This window comes from Anomaloglossus baeobatrachus, chromosome 1, assembly GCF_048569485.1.
Source record: "Anomaloglossus baeobatrachus isolate aAnoBae1 chromosome 1, aAnoBae1.hap1, whole genome shotgun sequence".
Taxonomy (NCBI): Eukaryota; Metazoa; Chordata; class Amphibia; order Anura; family Aromobatidae; genus Anomaloglossus; species Anomaloglossus baeobatrachus.
The window spans coordinates 915,991,772-916,014,368 of NC_134353.1; the positions used below are offsets into that span (position 1 = coordinate 915,991,772).

Consider the following 22,597-nt stretch of genomic DNA (forward strand, 5'->3'; position numbering starts at 1 on the left):
ACACATCATGTAAAATCCTCCTCCTTATGTTTATATATGAGATCTCTCTGCTGCATGTATCCTTTATGATTACTGTCTTATGTACTAACCATATTCGATCACTTATTACACATGTACCATCAGCTCCATACAGAAATGCACATCGCATATGGTAAGATGCCCGTCCAGTGCTGCACATAATGTACGGATCTGCTGTACACATGATACAAGATCACCCTCCTCTGGAATATGTGTAACATCACCCTCCTGCTCTACACATCGAGTACAATAACCCAGGCACTGTATGCGTGATATAACCCTCCACTGGTATATATGGAAGATCATCCAACCTTATTTTTATATCCTGTACACAACACAACTATTGTACATAATGCATATTAACCCTTCTTTATGCACAGCATGTATGATCACCTCTCTGTAGAAATTATAAGATTAACTTCCACTGCTGTATATGAAAGAACACCTTGCTCTTACGTATCTTTACAACTCAACAACATTATACATATTCTCCCTCCACTGTATACTGTACATGACGTAGAATATCAACCTCCATGGCTCTTTTTCTTGTTCTCTCTCTCTCTCGCCCGATCTCTTTCTCTCTGTATGTATTTGTAGATACATTAATATATGTGGATATATATATATATATATATATATATATATATATATATATATATATAAGATGAACCCCCCCATACACATAATATAAGATCACCCCCTTCCTTGTACACATCATATAAGATCACTCTCTTATACACCTCATGTAAGATCGCCCTCTTGTACATATCCTATAACATCGCCCCCCTCCTGTACACATCCTATATGATTGTCCCCTCCTGTAAACATCCTATAGGATCACTACCTGTATATATCATATAAGATCACCCCCCTCCTGTACACATCATATAGCATTGCCCTCCGAGTCCTGTATACTACATATACGATCACCCTCCTGTATACATCATATAAGATCACCCCCTCCTGTACACATTATATAGGATCACCCCCTCCTGTACACATTATAGAAGATCATCCCATCCTGTATACATGATATAAGATCACACCGCTCCTGTACACATCCTATATGATTGTCCCCTCCTGTACACATCCTATAAGATCGCCCTCCTGTACACACATCATATAAGATCACCCTCTCCTGTAAACATGCTATAAGATTGCACATTCCTGTACACACTAAAGAACATCGCCCTCCTGTATACATCTTATAAGATCACCCTCTCCTGTATACATGATATAAGATCACCACCTCCTGTACATATCCTATAAGATCGCCCTCCTGTATACATAATATCAGATCACCCCCTCCTGTACACATCCTTTAAGCTTGCTCGCTCCTATACACATCATATATAAGAGTCCCCTCCGAGTCCAGTACACACTATATAAGATCGCGTTCCTGTACACATTTTATAACATTACCCCCTCCTGTACAAATCTTATAAGATCATCCCCTCTTGTACACATCATTTAAGTTCACCCCCCCTCCTGTACACATCATATAAGATCACCCTCCTGTACACATCACAGAAGATTGCCCTCCTGTACACATCATATAAGATTGCCCTTCTGTATACACCATATAAAATCACCCCCTCCTGTACACATCATTTAAGTTCACCCCCCTCCTGTACACATCATATAAGATTGCCCCCCCTGTACACATCCTATAATATTGCCCTATTGTGCACACCATATAAGATCACTCCTCCTGTACACATCGTGTATGCTCACCCCCCTCCTGCACACATCATATAAGATCACCCCCTCTACACATCCTATATGATCGCCCCTTCCTGTACACATCCTATAAGATCACTCCCCTTTATACATCATATAAGATCAACCCCTCCTGTACACATCCTATAAGATCACCCCTCCTGTACACATCATATATAAGAATGCCTTCCGAGTCCTGTACACACCATATAAGATCGCCCTCCTGTACACATCTTATAAGATCACCCTTCCTTTATACATGATATAAGATCACCCCCTCATGTACACATCCTCTATGCTCGCACCCTCCTGTACACATCATATATAAGAGTGCCCTCCGAGTCCTGTACACACTATATGATCGCCTTCCTGTACACATCTTATAAGATTACCCCCTCCTGTACAAAACTTATCTATATATTAGATCATCCCCTCCTGTACACACCATATAAGATCGCCCTCTTGTACATACATATAAGATTTCTCTTTTGTGCACACCATATATGATCACTCTTCCTGTACACATCATATAAGATCTCCCTCCTGTACACATCATATAAGATCACCCTCCTGTATACATCATATAAGATCCCCCTCCTGTACACATCATATAAGATCATCCACCTCCTGTATAAATTATATAAGATCGCCCCCTTTGGTACACATCATATAAAAGATTGCCATCCTGCACAGATCATATAAGATCACCTCCTCCTGTATAGATCATATAAGATCGTTCGCCTGCACACATCATGTACGCTCACCCCCTCCTGTACACATCATATAAGATCGCCCTCCTGTACACATCATATAAGATCACCCTCCTGTACACATAATATAAGATCACCCTCCTGTACACATCATATAAGATCACCCCCTTCTGTACACATCATATAAGATCACCCCCTCCTATACACATCATATAAGACCACCCTCTCCTGTACACATCATATAAGATCGCCCTCCTGTATACATCATATAAGATCGCCCTCCAGTACACATAATATAAGATCACCTCTCCTTTACACATCATATATGATCGCCCTCCTGTACACATCATATAAGATCACCCTCCTGCACACATCATATAAGATCACCCCCTCTACACATCCTATATGATCGCCCCTTCCTGTACACATCCTATAAGATCACTCCCCTTTATACATCATATAAGATCAACCCCTCCTGTACACATCCTATAAGATCACCCCTCCTGTACACATCATATATAAGAATGCCTTCCGAGTCCTGTACACATCATATAAGATCGCCCTCCTGTACACATCTTATAAGATCACCCTTCCTTTATACATGATATAAGATCACCCCCTCATGTACACATCCTCTATGCTCGCACCCTCCTGTACACATCATATATAAGAGTGCCCTCCGAGTCCTGTACACACTATATGATCGCCTTCCTGTACACATCTTATAAGATTACCCCCTCCTGTACAAAACTTATCTATATATTAGATCATCCCCTCCTGTACACACCATATAAGATCGCCCTCTTGTACATACATATAAGATTTCTCTTTTGTGCACACCATATATGATCACTCTTCCTGTACACATCATATAAGATCTCCCTCCTGTACACATCATATAAGATCACCCTCCTGTATACATCATATAAGATCCCCCTCCTGTACACATCATATAAGATCATCCACCTCCTGTATAAATTATATAAGATCGCCCCCTTTGGTACACATCATATAAAAGATTGCCATCCTGCACAGATCATATAAGATCACCTCCTCCTGTATAGATCATATAAGATCGTTCGCCTGCACACATCATGTACGCTCACCCCCTCCTGTACACATCATATAAGATCGCCCTCCTGTACACATCATATAAGATCACCCTCCTGTACACATAATATAAGATCACCCTCCTGTACACATCATATAAGATCACCCCCTTCTGTACACATCATATAAGATCACCCCCTCCTATACACATCATATAAGACCACCCTCTCCTGTACACATCATATAAGATCGCCCTCCTGTATACATCATATAAGATCGCCCTCCAGTACACATAATATAAGATCACCTCTCCTTTACACATCATATATGATCGCCCTCCTGTACACATCATATAAGATCACCCTCCTGTACACATCATATAAGATCACCCTCCTCTACACATCATATAAGATCGCCCTCCTGTACACATCATATAAGATCGCCCTCCTGTACACATCATATAAGATCACCTCTACTGTATACATCATATATGATTGCCCTCCTGTACACATCATATAAGATCTCCCTCCTGTATACATAAAATAAGATCACCCATCACCCACCTGCACACATCATATAAGATAACCCTCCTGTACACATCATATAAGATCACCCTCCTGTACACATCATATAAGATCACCCTCCTCTACACATCATATAAGATAACCCTCCTGTACACATCATATAAGATAACCCTCCTGTACACATCATATAAGATCACCCTCCTCTACACATCATATAAGATCGCCCTCCTGTATACATCATATAAGATCACCCTCCTGTATACATCATATAAGATCACCTCTCCTGTACACATCATATAAGATCTCCCTCCTGTACACATCATATAAGATTGCCCTCCTGTATACATCATATAAGATCGCCCTCCTGTATACATCATATAAGATCGCCCTCCTGTACACATCATATAAGATCGCCCTCCTGTACACATCATATGAGATCGCCCTCCTGTACACATCATATAAGATCGCCCTCCTGTATACATCATATAAGATCGCCCTCTTGTAAACATCATATAAGATCGCCCTCCTGTACACATCATATAAGATCGCCCTCCTGTACACATCATATGAGATCGCCCTCCTGTACACATCATATAAGATCGCCCTCCTGTACACATCATATGAGATCGCCCTCCTGTACACATCATATAAGATCGCCCTCCTGTATACATCATATAAGATCGCCCTCTTGTAAACATCATATAAGATCGCCCTCCTGTACACATCATATAAGATCGCCCTCCTGTACACATCATATGAGATCGCCCTCCTGTACACATCATATAAGATCGCCCTCCTGTATACATCATATAAGATCGCCCTCTTGTACACATCATATAAGATCGCCCTCCTGTATACATCATATAAGATCGCCCTCCTGTGCACATCATATAAGATCGCCCTCCTGCACACATCATATAAGATCGCCCTCCTGCACACATCATATAAGATCGCCCTCCTGTACACATCATATAAGATCGCCCTCCTGTATACATCATATAAGATCGCCCTCCTGCACACATCATGTACGCTCACCCCTGTACTGTACACATCCTGTTAGATCCCCCTCCTCCTGCCTCCACCACCGCAGCTGTAGATAGTAACATAACCCTTTCAGCACCGCACCTCGGCTAGAACAATGCTTCCCCATGATTCCCTGTCCATGTGTGAGCTGTTCCTCCCTTTCCTAAATCCCAGAACCATTCCCTTTCACAACCTTCTATTAATCCTTTCAGGTCCACAGCTCGGAGCATGGGCGCCCCTCTCCCGCAACCTGTGGTTAATTTAACCCTTTTAACTCCTGCCTTCTTCTTCGCCTCCCTACCATTCTCTTTCAGTTCTTAACTTCCCTAGGTTGCACTTAACCCATTCCTTCCTTCTTGCCTTGCATTTTTTCTTTTCCAGTGGTTAACCCTTCCCTTCCTGCTTTCCTCTTTACACTAACCCCTTGGTCTATTTCGTTCTGAGCACTGTGAACCTTGCATTTACGCTCATTGTTCAGGCAGCCTTGCAATTTTAGCTCCACGCTGTGTCCCTTTTGCAATGACTGCCTTCTTAAAACTGCCGTTCACATCCCTATGTAATGCTTATATAATAGGTATTTAATTTAAGTCACCACTCTTGCCTTTTAACCCTTCATTGCAATCATTAATTCGCCCTAGCCCTTCCATATATTTGCCGGTATTTGAAATATTTCCCCTGTAACTGGGGTTGAAAAGAGCTTTACATCCATCTGAGTTTTTTAACCGTTCCCCTCCTGATAAATCTAGACAATGTATTAGTTGCACATAATACATATATCGCGAAGAGCTGAATTTGTCATTTATACGGTATACATTATATACCCACCAGCGAAAAATCAAAACACATCATGTCATATGTGTAAATATGTATAATATAGAATCAAGAGAACCACCGACTGTGACAATAGCAACACAAAACACACAAACACACAAATCAGATCTACTAATTTATAGACAACACAGAACATGATAGAGGTCTGATGAATACTTAGAGTCTCTAAGCGCCGTTGCCAGCCCTTTGCTGAGCTCTGTTGTTCTGGCAGGATAGTAGAGACGGAAAAATTCACGCTTAGACTCCGGCTTCTTTTTATTATACGATCGAAAGAAAAAAAAAAAAAGAAAAAAAGAAGGAAAAAAAAAAGGTAGATAAAAATATCCACGAGCTGTATGGAGTAGTAATGCTAAAAAGGATTAATAATAATAATTTTGCAGAAAAAAAGCAAAAGATGAAAAATAAGGATGCTAGGAGAGAATCGTGCAGTAAAATGCAGGGTTGCTTGGCCCCCTGCTCACTGGGCACAATGGAGATTGACTAGCTTATATTTCTGAGTAGGGGCTGCTTGGAAGGTACCACTGAGCCCGGGCTGACAGGCTCTCTCTGCTGTGTGCCTAAGAGAAAGAACACACACAAACCCCACACCCACCCCCCCTCAGTCTGCCGGGGAGTTGAGCCGGCCCTGCCTGTTTAAACGGAAAGGACACAGATCCTGTCTGTTCAATGTATAAAAAAAAAGCCCGATCAGAGCAGGGAGAGAGAGGGGGAGACAGAGAGTGTGTATGTGTGCGAGAGAGAGAAACACCGTGTTACAGAGAGAAAAGCCAACAGGATCCTCTATGTATATAAAGATGGCCACGTTAGCTAACGGACAAGCAGACAATAGCAGCCTGAACAGCAATCACAGCAACCCAAACACCAACGGGCACATGAACGGATTAAACCACAGTCCCGGGAGCACTTCCACCATCCCTATGAAGGATCACGATGCCATCAAGCTCTTCATTGGGCAGATCCCCCGCAATCTGGACGAAAAGGACCTGAAGCCTCTGTTTGAGGAGTTCGGCAAGATCTACGAGCTGACAGTGCTGAAGGACAGGTTCACTGGAATGCACAAAGGTCAGCTGCCTGCTTAACTTTTCTGCCGGCGCATGTGGGGAGGGCTGGCTGGGATGGGGGGCTTTGCAGTTTAGGTAGAGAACATTGCTAGGAGTGGGAGAAGATCTGTCCACTCAACTGCCTGCCGCTTATCCCTTTAACTTTGTGACTGCACATCTGGGTAAGACATAGGGAAAGGAGCTGTCCACTCAGCCTGGTGCTGAACAGAGGAGCAGGAGTTGTCCGGATGAATGGGCAGCCTTAAAATCCTCTTTTTACTTTGTGACTGCACATCTGGAAACAGCAGTAGATGGAAACAAATTGTCTGTAGAGCCGCTATACAATGACAGGCTTAAATCTCTTTTTACTCCATGACTAGGGAAAAGAGCTGCCAACTCAGCCTAGTGCTGAACTGAGGAAAAGGAGCTGTCTACTCAGCCGAGTGCTGAACTGAGGGAAAGGAGCTGTCTAATCAGCCTAGTGCTGAACTGAGGAAAAGGAGCTGTCTACTCAGCCGAGTGCTGAACTGAGGGAGAGGAGCTGTCTAATCAGCCTAGTGCTGAACTGAGGAAAAAAGAGCTGTCTAATCAGCCTAGTGCTGAACTGAGGAAAAGGAGCTGTCTACTCAGCCGAGTGCTGAGCTGAGGGAAAGGAGCTGTCTAATCAGCCTAGTGCTGAACAGGAGCTGTCCCCTGAACCTAGTGCTGAACTGAGGGAAAGGAGACGTCTACTCAGCCTAGTCCTGAACTGAGGGAAAGGAGCTGTCTACTCAGATGAGCCCTGAAAGAAGCTGTCTAGCCGAGTGTTGAATTGAGGGTAGAGTTGTCCACTCAGCCTAGTAATGAAATGAGGAAAAGAAACCATCCAACCATCCACTCATCCAGGTGCAGAACTGAGGGTAAAAAGCTGTCCACTCAGTCTAGTCCTGAACTGAGGGAAAGGAGCTGTCCACTCAGTATAGTCCTGAACTGAGGGAAAGGAGCTGTCCCCTCAGCCTAGTGCTGAACTGAGGGAAATGAACTGTCCACTCAGCCTAGTGCTGAACTGAGGGAAAGGAGCTGTCCATGCAGCCTAGTGCTGAACTGAGGGAAAGGAGCTGTCCACTCAGTATAGTCCTGAACTGAGGGAAAGGAGCTGTCCCCTCAGCCTAGTGCTGAACTGAGGGAAATGAACTGTCCACTCAGCCTAGTGCTGAACTGAGGGAAAGGAGCTGTCCATGCAGCCTAGTGCTGAACTGAGGGAAAGGAGCTGTCCACTCAGCCTAGTTCTGAACTGAGGGAAAGGAGCTGTCCACGCAGCCTAGTGCTGAAGTAAGGGATAGGTGCTGTCCACTGAGCCTAGTGCTGAACTAAGGGAAAGGAGCTTTCCACTGAGCCTAGTGCTCAACTGAGGGAAAGCAGCTTTCCACTCAGCCTAGTGCTGAACTAAGGGATAGGAGCTGTCCACTGAGCCTAGTGCTCAACTAAGGGAAAGGAGCTGTCCATTCAGCCTAGTACTGAACTGAGGAGAAGGAGCTGTCCCCTCAACCTAGGGCCGAACGTGGGAGTAGGAGTTGTCCAGATGATCGGGCAGCCTTTAAATCCTCTTTTTACTTTGTTCCTTAACATCTGCAAACAGCAATAGATGGATAAGATCTGTCATTACAGCCACAATATAATGACAGGCTTAAATCTCTTTTTACTCCGTGACTGCACATCTGGGGAAGATTTAGCTGAAGATGGGGCTGTCCATGATGTTGGGACAGTTCTGGCAATATTAAATCACCCTTCAATTTGTCATTACAGATGTGGCTATAGGGTAGCATTATCTATTATTCATTCTAAAATACAGTACATTAACTTCTGTCATTTTTATTTGCTCGCAGAAATAAATATGAAAAATTAATGGTGCTTATGTTATATAATTTATCTAATGAATAAATTAAATAAACTATGGAGTATATTGAGATACTTATTATAAAAGGAACCCTTGCAAAATTGGCAGAGAGGGTGCTGCCACTCACCGGGTGTTGACATGGTTGACTTAAAAGCCCCTTCTCTTAGTCACTAAGTATCGGCGAGCTGAGGGAAAGCGACTTGAGGAGCTATCCATAGAAGCAGTGCTGCTGAACCGGCTCCTTTAACTTTGTGCTGCACATCTGGCAAGCAGAGTGAAAGGGAACTGAAAAGCAGAGCGAGAGCATGAATTCATACCACCTCCCAGACACAAGCTCTACACAAAAGAATATACATTTCTATAAACTCCTTGCACAATGGAAGGATATAGACTTAACGCTTACTTAGCAGTCATACAGATACCATGCTTTTTTTTTTCCTCCCCTGGGCAAAGGCCGGTATAATATAAACTTTACTAGGTTGTACCAAGCATCAAAAGAGACAAATGGGCTGGTTTAATCACTCCTCCAATTTACTCCTCCAATGCTGATTTTGGAGGATAAATGCAATAATATTAAAAAAAATGGTTATTCTACAGATCTGAATTGTCCCAGACTCAAAGGGGAAGCAATTACATCAGGAAATGATGTTGATAATAATCTTAAAGTCATATTGACAAGAAAAAAGAAACAGAATTAGGTTTGGAGAAGAAGCCTGTCAATCATGTGGTATGAAGAGCAATAAAAGCTTGCCTGCATTTCTCCACCATGTGGCAACTGTTACCAGCCGCTCGGCAGTGTTTGAGAGCAATATAACTTACTATCTGATCATCTACCATAAAAATATAAAAATAATGGCACAAAAAAAGCCTTAGAATTGCGATTTGATATAAACATGGTGGCCTTTATCCACATGAGAGAGTCAACTACTGCAAGTTAATGCTGTCTCCAAGACGAATTGTCATAAGATCTGCCAAAGCAACATTAGCATTTCAGCCTGAAGAATTGCCCAGTTCAATCATCAAAAGACGATACTTTACAACCGAACATGGACAAATATCCTGCAATTAAAGCTTTTCCAAGCAGTCGGGTATTTGTAGAAAAAAAAAAGAATGAATAAAACATCATAATGCTCCCATTAGAGAAAGTAACACACCCTACTGTTCATACCCAAGTACACCATTTTTTTCTTTCTTTAGATTCTAAATATATTATTCGCTCATCAAAAATAACTGGCGCCGATGAGTTGAATGGATGCATCTTCTAGAATAAATGCAGAATTTGCAAATTGGCCCTTTGTATTTAGGGAACGATCTAAATAGCAGTTGGAGGATTAAACCTGGAGTGATAAAAGGAAATTGAATATAACACTATTCAAGGGCTCATGTTGCATGTAGTAGCCTTTGGTGGAAGAGGAAAGCTCCTTAAGATCTCATGGCATAAGTGAAACAATACCCGGTACCTTACACAGTGCTTTATCCAAAGGCTTTGCCTAGATTGAGAACAGTTCAAACTCTTATTACTCATTCTGGGGTGTATCTGATTTATTAGCTAATCCTGATAAAAATGTGCCTCTGGCAAGCAGAAAAAATTACTTGCTTGCCCTTGGTGATTAATTGTTGCGAGGTCTAAGCATGACAACTGTGTGAAGAATGAGACTTGTGTTTGGCTTCCAGTCTTTTTTTTTTGACCGTCTACATACAGTATGAAAAAAAAGTATCAACTCAATGGTCTTTTTTTTTCTTCTCCGTGGGTGAGATGGTCTTATCAAAATCTTTCACCTTCCTCGATGTTCTATGTGCATTAAATATCTTAAAATAGAACAATCCAACTTCTTGGGGTTAAGGCTGGAAAGCATCGGAAATAGTAATGGAAAAGGCTATATATTTAATGCTGTTCAATATTGATTCATAGCCTGCTAATTAGCTGGTGATATATTCTTAAGGAGGCACCTCGGAGACAGCAGATAGTCCAAATCTACCAATTAATACCATCACAGAGTGCATTAAAGAGTTTAGGGAGTTGGGTTTATTTATTGTGAATGACTATACAGGGAGCTTTAAATAGGGATTAACCCATGCTACCCTGTAGACGGGAGGAACGCAATTCTAAAGATAGACCTAACATTGACTTTGAGCTGTAAACGTTGGGTTCATTGTAGTACTCACCTTCTCGAATGTTGTTGACCATGAGCTATGAGAATTATGAAGGGTAACATGAAGATTTTTATTCTACTTACAGGGGAAAAAGTAATTCTTAAAGATGAGTGCTGGATGATAGGTCTTGCCCATCATTTGTGTTTCTCCACCAAAAACTTAATCAAATGTAATTTTTTAAAAAAATAGAGTTGACCTCTTCCGGAGTGGGAAGGCTCCTTACTCAATTCTGTACTTTGCCCATTACCAAGCCGGTCATAGAGTGTGGTTTGTTTTCTGTTCCCCCAATGATAAATAGGCAACGACCCACCCACAGATGCAGTTAGCTAATGACAGTTAAAACCACTGGACGATTCATTCATAACTTCACACTTGTGTGATACGTCTCTCTTTCTTTCTCCTCGTGCGCGTAGAAACTGACTTCTGAAAGACCTAAATGTTACTGCTCTCTGGGCAGCCATATACCGATGCATTATCTTTAAAGTTATTCAAAAGGCAATTCCAAATGGTATTTAGTATAATAATTTTCAATTATAGTAATCTAAATATAGGACCTTCACAATAGGCAGAGTCAGGTTTTATTGCTGATACGTGCTTTAAAGCTAGGGCTGTAATGTATAACAATCAAAAGATCCAGCAGACATCTGCCATAGTTATCTTTATCCTGTCAGCATAACTGTTCTGTATCTGCATGTACAACTTGTAACTCAATGGCACAAAAATGTAGAATACCCAATCTCATCCAGCACTGTAGTCATTGGCAGCTTGGGTCATCCTCCTTCCAATACATAAGTAATGTTCTTTTGTATTGGCAGCTTGAGTCATCCTTTCAATACATATGTAAGATTGTTTTGCATAAAAAGGATTGTGAATAGGACTTTGTGTTTTTAATTCCAAGAGATTTCCAACAATCACTACTCCAACCCAAAATCCTACACAAGGCAGGGTTGGGTCTTCACATTTGTGTTCGTAAATCCTAATATGAACATTTCTTGGTCACTTTGTAAACAATAACCAATAATTTATTTATTACTCATCTTTGAAGGGCATTTTGGAGAACTTAAGTCACCAACTTGACCATCCACATGTGAAGTTCATTGCCAGAATAAGCCATTCAAAGACTTTCATATCTCCAAAAAGTTGCATTTTTACAGTCCTATCTCGATTCACGTAGAACTACAGAGGAATCAGAGCAGACCAATACGATGCTCAAAGAAATTAGACCACAGCAGAACAAAGGAAAGGGATACAAGGACACAGAATAGAATTTAGGAGCACAGCATTTACCAAATTTGGTTCAAGTGAGCAGTAAGCCATCACATGACGTCATGACGGAGACCTTGATTGAAGTTAATTCTGATCTTATTTTTGAATATTTTCATAAAGTGCCTTGGATATTTGCTTTGTGATTTAAAAAAGGGAAGGGAAGATGTACATTAAAAAACTCATCAACCCAAGTGGTGCTTTTTGAAGCTGCCTAGTAAACATGAAAGCACTGTGCGATTCATAACATATTTCCTGGAAGTAGAATTTTTGAAATTCCCCTTTATAACTAGAATTCTGTTGTTTCTTGTATGTTGTTGTTTTTCTTTATAATACTCTTCACACATGTATAACACTATAGTGATTATTTTAATATTTATTATTTTTTTACTTTGAGCCTCTAAATGATTTCAAAATATACAAGTCTTGTAATCCAGGGAAAAAAACCCTGTTTGGTCTCGGAATCTTACCTAGCCCAAATACAATGACCGTTGTCCCTTACGAACGTTACAACTATGACTTCTAGATAATTGATAAAATGTCCTTGGAAGGGTCAGTTTTTGGCTGTAAGGTGTTAGGGTGTATGGTGGTGGTATCATAAGGTCTGGCAAATGTATAAAGAAATAAAACTTGTATAAAAAATTTACTTTATCTCAGTACATTGATGTGGAAAGATGCAAACTAATGACTAAAAAATAAATAAACAAGAAACATTTAGAAAATTCATTAAGTAAATACCTAATACCACACTTTTTTTCTTATGATTATGCTACTGATTTGCATGATTATGCTACTGATTTGAGAAAATATTTGGGTTTTACATCATTTATATTGTCATTTTAGTTTCATGATATGAAATCAATTACATAGATTGATGGTAAAAATGAGCATGCTATATATTTGTTTTATTCCGTCACAGTATTTTTTGTAATAATTTTCTAATGTAAACCTTTTTTATAGAATGTTAGTGGCTGGAAAGCTTCTTCTACCACCACAGGGTGGCATTTTGTAAAACAAAAAACTGCAAAGCCTCTGTAGAGACCGTAGCTGTATAGGTAAAGAATGCGTTTGATGAATTTTTTGGCATGAGTGAATTTAGGATTCTAAAAAATAAATAAGTAAAAATAACCATGGGTTTCGTTCGGGTTGACCATTTTCGGAAGTATCACCTTATTGTTGGACCAATGTTAGGATTGCATTTTTTTATGACCCTAAAAAGTTGAGCATAGCCTTTATCTGCAACAACAAGTGATATATCAATGTATCTAGTATGTTATAAAAAAATCTATAAAAAAAAAATCATATAAAGAATAGAAAATGAACAATACGTCGACATTTTGTCTGACGTTAACTTACCGAAAAGAGGAAAGAGCGCAGATATTTAGATATAAACTACAAAGTTGTCTATAAATAATGAGAATAAATAAAGATACATATATATATATATATATATATATATATATGTATTTTTATATATATATATATATATGTATAAAGAAAATATATATTTTATTTAAAAAATAAATATATAAAAATTAATTAAATATATACAGTGTATACATAAATATATATATATATATATATATATATATATGTATATATATATATATATATATATATATATATATATATTTATCTATTTTTATCTATTAATTTTTTTATGGCTTTAGATATTTTTTACACTATCTTAATCATTTTCTCTTGGCTTTTATTGTACTTATCGATGATATGTAGATGCAATTTGGGATTTTTGGTATGCGGGCCTAGAAATTTAACCTTGAATCAAGACCTTGCTCCAATAATTTCCAATACGGTGGGTAGGAGTTCAGGAAGAATGGCACACATAACTGAAAGATGCAGTGTAGCATCTGTGTAAGGTGCACATCTTTCATACCTTTCCCCCTGCTAAATGAAGCTTGTCAAAAGATATATTGCAATCCGTATTTTTTTTTAAGCCCCTATCGAAGACGCTGTGCTTGGCAATGTGATAGATTCTAAAGGGGTCACAGCTTCATGTTAACAATAGCGAAAATGAAGGTTACAAGACGAGGATGTTTCAAGGTTAGGAAATTTCATACAACTGAAATGGCAAGGAACACTTAATAATAAGTATATCAATACTTCTTTAAGTGTCATGAAAGCTATACAATGTACAGGCTGCATCAGCCTCATAGACAGTTCATACTACAGATGTACATTATTGATGTCGTCAATATAACGGTTAGTCAATACAGGCCAAAGGACGTCAAACTGTGTCTAAAGTTTCTGCGATGAGACACAGGATTGTTTTTTTTATTCTTTTTTTCAATGAAAGGCATTTAAATGTTCTTTATTTTATCGAGAAACCTGGTGCTGTAACACTGAGACTAGGCAATAGTATGTAGATAAATATAGAAGTAAAAGTCATAGCTGAAAACCTTCGGAAACCTGACACCTACAGGTCGTAGTAATAGTAATAAAAACTCCATAACATACTTAGTTAATTCATGAAATCTGATAACGTGACTTCTTTTCAGTTTTCTACTTTGTGCCACAACTGCATCGACCAAATCATTACATGGGAGGTAAAGTCTTTCGTATTAATATTAGTTCACTGCAGATAAATTATTCAGCTTTTATTAACATTTATTTTATTTATTTATTAATTTATTTTTTTTCTTTATATTTTTAATGTTTAGAGAGGATTTTTGTTTTTTTTGTGAGCTTTTGTTTTTTATTCTTTCTAAAAGTTTTTATGGACGTTGGCATAGAGAGTGTTAAACTTTTACCCTATTTTACTTGTACTACAAAATTATGAACTTTCCTGGGCTGAACTCGTAGATGTGGCACATTAAAATCGTGACATTAAATGCCAACAGGTTTGATCACACAAATTACTTTATTTGGCTCTCGTATTGCGGCTCTCTTTGTTATTTAGACATTTAAGATTTTTTTTTTTCTACTCTCAGCTTTTATACTAACTCTTATTAAAATAATTATCCCTACCAAGAAAACCACATGCCCTATAACTTACCAAGCACAAATGCTATAACATTACTTACTAAATAAATAATCTAAAAAAATATATTTTTATATACTGAAAAATGTAAGAAAAATACTAGTTGATATATCCAAATCCATATATATATATATATATATATATATATATATATATATATATAGACAGAGAGAGAGAGAATTAAGTGTGAATATATTAGGTGTGAATATATATACATATATATATATATATATACATATGTATGTGTATATATATATATATACATATATATATATATATATATATATATATATATATATATATATATATATATATATATATATATCTACAAAATAAATAAATGTATTAAAACATTTATGTAGTATATATGTATGTACATATATATATATATATATATTTATTTATTTCTAAAATCTGACTTACTATTTTTACTTTAACTTGCTGAGTCATAGGGCCTGTGGTCCTCTTGTATGGAGACTTGCAGTAGTGTCAGGGTTATTTTCTATATCTAATATAAATATATATATATATGTACTATAATAAAAAAAATCATATATATATGTTTTTTTTATTTTTATTTTCTTCACTTTTGACATTTATTAAGCTAGTAAGTTATAGGGACTTAACTTTTTAGGGTGTCAGGATTAATTTTTAATAAATATAACATATAATGATATATGAATAGTAATAGTTTTGTCTTTTCATGGGTTGGCATTATTTGCCACTGAGAAGACCAGTTTCCTTCCATTCTGCAAAATAAGGAGGTTAATAAATAAAGTTTTATGGGTACGAAGGACATTATAGGATTTTATTATGAACCCTATGGAAGGTAGGGATTCACGTGTACAGCGAAATGCAACATGTTGGCAGTAATAATAATAATATTAATAATAATGACAAATAATAATAAGATTGTTTAAAAAAAAAGGGAAATATGACTGCGGCCTTTTCTTCTTAATACCTTTCGGAGATAATATGACTCAGTAAATTTACTTGAAGTCTCAACAGATAAAACCTGAGATAAAATGTTGCGGTGTCAAAGTCGTTTATGCCAAATGATACCTTCAGCTTTGTTCAGCTTTGATCTAAAAAAATAAAAAAGTCTTGATTTTTTTTTTTTTTTATTCAACTTTGACTAAAATAGCAAGAAAGAATAGGTTACTACTTTTTATTTATTTATTTTTTTTTTTAAGGAAGATGAATTATAGAATTGTATCTCGGTTTTCGGAAGTACAATAAAGCGTGCTGGTGACATTTAAGCTTTGGGTTTGAAGACAAGTGGTTATTTTTTTTATTATTTGTAGAGAAAATTACAGGGGTTTTTTTCCCAATGTTTCTGTATTCAGGTTGGCGCGCCTCATCCCTCTACGATTGGACAGGGATGACTGAAAAATAGGGATTTAAAACAACATAATGGCCACAGTAAATGCCTGTGTTTATAAAGCTCTTTGGCTTTATCTATAAAAAAAAAAGAAAAAATGCGCTGGAGGAATCATGAAGAGTGTGATTTACTTGTGATTTAGCTTTGTGGAGGATTCTATGGTTAACAACAAGGTAAAAAACAAAACTGCTCAGTATAGATGGGTGTATATACTGTGGACGACCATGTAACGTCAATGTGATGGAATATGTTACATATCTTATTACCTCTATTTCATAAATATTTTTACAATATGTGGTATGCTCCACCACATTGACCTTTTGAGATATATAGATATATATATATATATATATATATATATATATATATATATATTCATTTAAAATAAAACTTCAATGTGGTAGAATATTTTATATATATACTGTCTATATATATATATATATATATATATATATATATACATATACAGATATATAAAAAAATGTATAATACTCCACCACATTGCATTATTTTAAATGATTATATATATATTTATATATATATATATATATATATATATGTATATATATGCATATGTATATATCATACAACCTTGTTTTTTTATATTTCGGTACATTGAACCTTTGTTATATACATACAACTTATATATACATATATACAGTATATATATATATATATATATATATATATATATATATATATATATATAATACAACCTTATGTGTATATAATACAAACCCTTTTTTTTTATATATATATAACTGTGTAGAATATTACATCACATTGACCTTATATATACTGTGTATGTATATATATATGTATATATATAATACTCCATCACACTGACCTTTTTTTTTATATATATATATATATATATATATATATATATATATATATATATATAAATAAAAATGTGTCGTTTATTTTTGCAAACCATTGGGCTTTGGATCATAAAAAAGGGAAAAACTAAAACATCACCCAAACAAAAGTTGTGATGAAACGATCCATTTGGTAGCTAAGAGTTGACACAGACTTGATGGCACTGGATGATATTATATTACATTATTTTTGCTCTGTATCTTTCTTTATTTCCTGCCCCGAGCGATTCCATTTGATGGCAGACAGATGTAGCAGGGCTGATATTCACATACAAGTCTCCGGAGCCTTATTTCTGTGCATCCTGATTACAAGATTTGATATTATAGTGGGTTTACCTGCAGTTTGTTGTATTGGACAGACAACATACAGATGGAACGTTTTCTGTTTTCTCTGAAATACTAAATTCTCCCATATTTGATATCATATAAAATAATATACATTATAATGTTATAGCGTCGGTAAGTTTGAGCTATAACTATACCTTGTCATCGGGGGGTATTAAAAGGTGGTAAGTTAAATTGGTATGAAATGAAAGATAGAACCAAATCAGTTAAATATCACATTTGTCATCGTTATGGTATATGTTTTATGTTATTTTCTAGTAGATCACATATTTATGTTAAATCCCTTTAGATTATGTGTCTGTTTGGTTTTATCTCTTTTATTTAGTCATTAAAATAATTAAAGATACTTTTAAGAATTCCAGTATCAAAAGATAGAGTACCAGTGCTATTTAAATAGGAGGAAATGCAGTCAATCACAAATACGCAATCTTCCAGTAGTTGCCGTTTCAAAACGATGGCGCTCGTCTCTAGTAATGTTAAAAAAAAAATTGTCAATCATCACTGTCATTTCTCTACCTGTTACCACAAACGCCATCTTAATAAAGTCGCAGGAGATGAAACAGTGACACCCCCTCTCCAAAAATAATTTCGAGGTGCTTTGGGATGCAAGAATGACCCAGTCAAGCAAAATAGCAGACTTTATTTTATGATTAGAGATGAGCGAACCTGAAAAGTAAAGTTCGGTGTTCATACTGAACACAGAGTTTACCCAAAGAAAACAGTGTTTGAGTTTGGAGTTTGAGTGCTTTAAGTATGCAAACCACTCACTGTGCTCGGGTATGGTCGGTGATCATCTCAGTGTGAGCAGCTTGCAGTGCATGAGCAGTTTGCAGTGGCAGCATTAATTGCGTTATTGAATGTAGTGTGTACCAAAAAAGAAAAATGGAAAAAGTCCCCCCACCTCCCCCCGGTAGTGATCTGCTTATGGCTGGCTGCATGGTGGGTGGAGAGCCAAACTGCCCAATCAGTGACTTCCATTGGGTTCATTTCAAATTCGAGTCCCGAGCTGACCTTTACCTAAAGTCTGGCCGAACCTGCTGAACTGAACTTCAATGGTTCCGATCATCTCTACATATGATTTAGCTCTCTGATTTTTGTTGTCTGTGCTTACTAATTAGAAAATTTCAAATTTATTCTAGTAGGATTAAATTCTTAAAAAATTAGTTTTTATATATTTGTAAAAAAATATATTTTTTTTCAACTTAATTTGCATCAATTTAGCCATCTCATGGCTGAAACTTATAGGGATAGACAAATGGTAAAAAGACAAACAAAAATTCTCACTTCCCAGCTCACCTGTTCCACCACTCACGCAGCCCGCCACCTATCCCCCCACACCTTTTCACTTCTCCTCCCCTGTCTTGCACACTCTATTTGGCCCTTTCACTGTAGGCCGTGGCTTCCGGCTCGTTCGGACCTTGGACATCACCACCATGCTGGTCAACGTCGTGATTAGAGATGAAAGAACCTTTGGAGGTTCGGTTCGCCAGGTACATTCAAACCTTAGATAAGGTTCTGTTTTTAACCCTGACCTATACCGAACATCAATGGAAGTCAGTAATTTAGCGGTCCACCCACATACAGCCAGCCATAAACAGAATACTTCCGGAAGAGGGTGGGCAGGTTTTTTCAATTTATTTTTTTGTGTGTGTGTGCACACTGCATCTAATCATGCTGATTGTACCCCAAATATGAGCGGTTCAAACACTGCTCATGGCTCACACAGACCTGAGCATCACTCATACCCAAGCACAGCACTGCTCGATTGAGTGGTGTGCCCTCGTAACTCTCTCGAACTTCGAACCCTAACCTTGTTTTTTTTGGAAGTCAGTTTATGAACCTCGAACCTCAGGTTCGCTCATCTCATGTCGTGATCTCACAACATTATGAGGTGTGTCACTCCAGTGACGTCAGAGGCTTAGTTGAGCTGGAAGCTTTTAGCCAGTCTTAAGAGAAGAGATCATGAAGATGTGTGAGACAGGGAGGAATAGACTGCAGACTATAGAGTTGGCGGAACAATTGAGCGTTAAGTATTTTTTTACAATTTTCTTAAATTCCAATGTTTGGTAGGCTCTGGTGTATAGAGAGACCCCGGAACATAATAAGGAATATTCAATGCATATTGAATATCGTGTAAAATCAAAGTGGAGAATTTGAATCTTGGCCGATTCGATCATCTGTGGTTGTAATTATTCTTTCATTTACTCCACTTTGCTCCATTGGACAAACTCAATTTGAAACCATCTATATGGGTTTTTATCAGCCAAGTATTAAATTTTCCATAGTGATTTTTTCAATATGGGGCTCCGCTATTTCTAGTAATGGCTTTCAAGTTCAGAGATTTCAGTGGGAGCCAATGTAATATCTTACTAACTCCATAGCGATGACTGGAGTGAAGATGACATGTATGTGGAGGAATAATCAATGTCCTCTACACACAAAGGGAACACAAAGGAAGAAGAGAACAAATCAGGCTTTATTAAGTTGCCTTTTATCTCTTTCTCACTGAGTCAGTTCCTTTGAACAAAGCCACGTTGGAGACCCGGACGAGGCCTATCTCATCATGAGCTGGAGATTGAGCCACAATCTCAGCGCCAGTTGTTTTTTTTTTCTCTTCTGTTATTTTTATGCTGGTAATATCCATTACGTGGGATTTTGAGAGGTGACTGCAAAGAGAACAAAGTATAAAGTTGGCTTTACGAGAGCCTAGAGTAAGTCTACAGATGTATCCATCATTATTGAAAATTGGCCCCACCATATGTGATATGATGTGTATTGCGCCATATGGATGAGCGAGAAAGAGAGAGAGAACGAGTGGGCGAAACATGTATTAAGATGGCGAGAAAAGCTAACGTACAATAAAGCAGATGGCATTAATCTCTTCCAATATAATGAACTGTTAAGTGATATCTACATCATTATAGGGATTAAAGAACGTCTATAGCAGGGAATATATCCATGGGGTGATAAGTTCCTTCATGTAAAAATCTATTTCTAACAGATAATCACTTTAATTTATAATTTGTTTACATTTTTGCACTATACACAGGTATCACAAAAGTCAGTACACCTCTCACATTTTTGTAAATATTTTATTGTATCTTTTCAGGTGATAATATATGACCCTTTTATACAATGTAAAATACTTAGTGTACAACTTGTATAACAAACGTAAATTTGGTGTGCCATCTAAATGACTCAACACAGCCATTAATGTCAAAAGTGAGTACACCCCTAAGTGAAAATAGCCATATTGTTCCCAATGTTTCAATATTTTGTGTGGCCACCAATATTTTCAAGCACTGTCTTAACTCTCTTGGGCTTGGAGTTCACTAAAGCGTCACAGGAGCCGCTAGATCCTCTTCCTTCCTCCATGACATCACAGACCTGATGGATGTGTGAGATCTTGCGGTCCTGCACTTTCCATTTGAGGAGGCTGCACAGATGGTGTACAGGGTTTAGGTCTGGAGACACTTAGCCAGTCCAGCACCTTTACTCTCAGTTCCTTTAGCAAAGCTGGTCATCTTGGAGGTGTATTTGGGGGTCATAATCATGTTAGAATACTGCCTAGTTTGAGAATAGAACTCTGCTTCAGTATGTCACAGTACATGTTGGCATTCATGGTTCCCTCAATGAACTGTGGCTCCCCACAGCTGGCAGCACTCATGAAGCCCAAAACCATGACTTTCCCACCACCATACTTGACTGTAGGCAGGACACACTTGTCTTTGAACTCCTCACATGTTTGCCACCACACACGCTTGACACCATCTGAACCAAATAAGTTTATCTTGGTCTCATTAGACCACTGGACATGGTTCCAGTAATCCATGTCATTAGTCTGCTTGTTTTCACCATACTGTTTGCAGGCTTTCTTAGCAAGAGGCTTCCTTCTAGGATGACTGCAATGCAAGACAATTTGATGCACTGTGCGTTGTATGGTCTGACCACTGAAAGGTGGACCCCACCACCCCCTTAAAATTTGCAACAATGCTTGCAGCACTCATAAATCTATTTTAAAACAACAAGTTCTGGATATTACGCTGAGTACATGACCTCAACTTCTTTGGTTGACCATCGTGAGATCTGTTCTGAGTGGATCCTGTCATGTTAAACTGCTCTATGGTATTGGCCACTGTGCTGCAGCTCAGAGTCAGGGTGCTTTCAGGTCTGGAGACACTTCTTATAGCCTCGGCCATCTTTATGTAGAGCAGCCATTCTTTTTATCAGATCCTCAGAGAATTCTTTGCGATGAGGAGCCATGTTGAACTTCCAGTGACCAGTATGAGAGAGTGTGTGAGAGATAACACTAAATATAACACACCTGCTCCCCATTCGCACCTGAGATCTTGTTGTAACAGTTATGAGTCACATGACACCAGAGAAGGAATTTATAATATTTACAAAAATGGGAAGGGTGTACTCACTTTTGTAATATACTATATCAGCTTTTAATCTTTTTTTTTCTATTGTCTTGTAGTTAGGCTTATAAAGAAGACATTTTGCATAATTAATTGAAAAAATGGGGCAGCATGGTGGCTCCTGAGCTAGCAGCATCTACAAGGAGTTTGCATGTTCTCTATGCATTTGCGTGGGTTTCCTAATGGTTCTCTGGTTTCCTTCCTCACTCTAAACAAAAACTGATTGGAAAGTTAGATTGTGAGTCCCACTGGGTGTGGGGATGATGATGTCTGTAAAGCGCTGTAGAATTAAATGAAATATTGAATAAAAAAAGTAGGATAACCCTAAACAACACTCCCTCATTCTAGTGATAAGCCTCTCCTTCC

General features: G+C 37.9%; 1 protein-coding gene across 16 annotated transcripts in view; it reads left to right on the forward strand.

Moving 5' to 3' along the window:
* The first annotated feature begins 6,502 nt into the window (after nt 1–6,502).
* The window catches only part of CELF4 (CUGBP Elav-like family member 4), a 1,553,364-nt gene continuing 1,537,269 nt past the window's right edge, over nt 6,503–22,597 (forward strand). For 4 of the 16 annotated variants that reach the window (XM_075327591.1, XM_075327624.1, XM_075327608.1 and 1 more), the window contains exon 1: nt 6,505–6,937. In XM_075327591.1, the coding sequence (XP_075183706.1) occupies nt 6,601–6,937 (337 nt within the window). In that variant the 5' untranslated portion in view covers nt 6,505–6,600. Of the gene's footprint in view, nt 6,938–22,597 lie in introns of all 16 variants that reach the window. The other 12 variants (XM_075327675.1, XM_075327654.1, XM_075327689.1 and 9 more) reach the window with 8 other exon arrangements.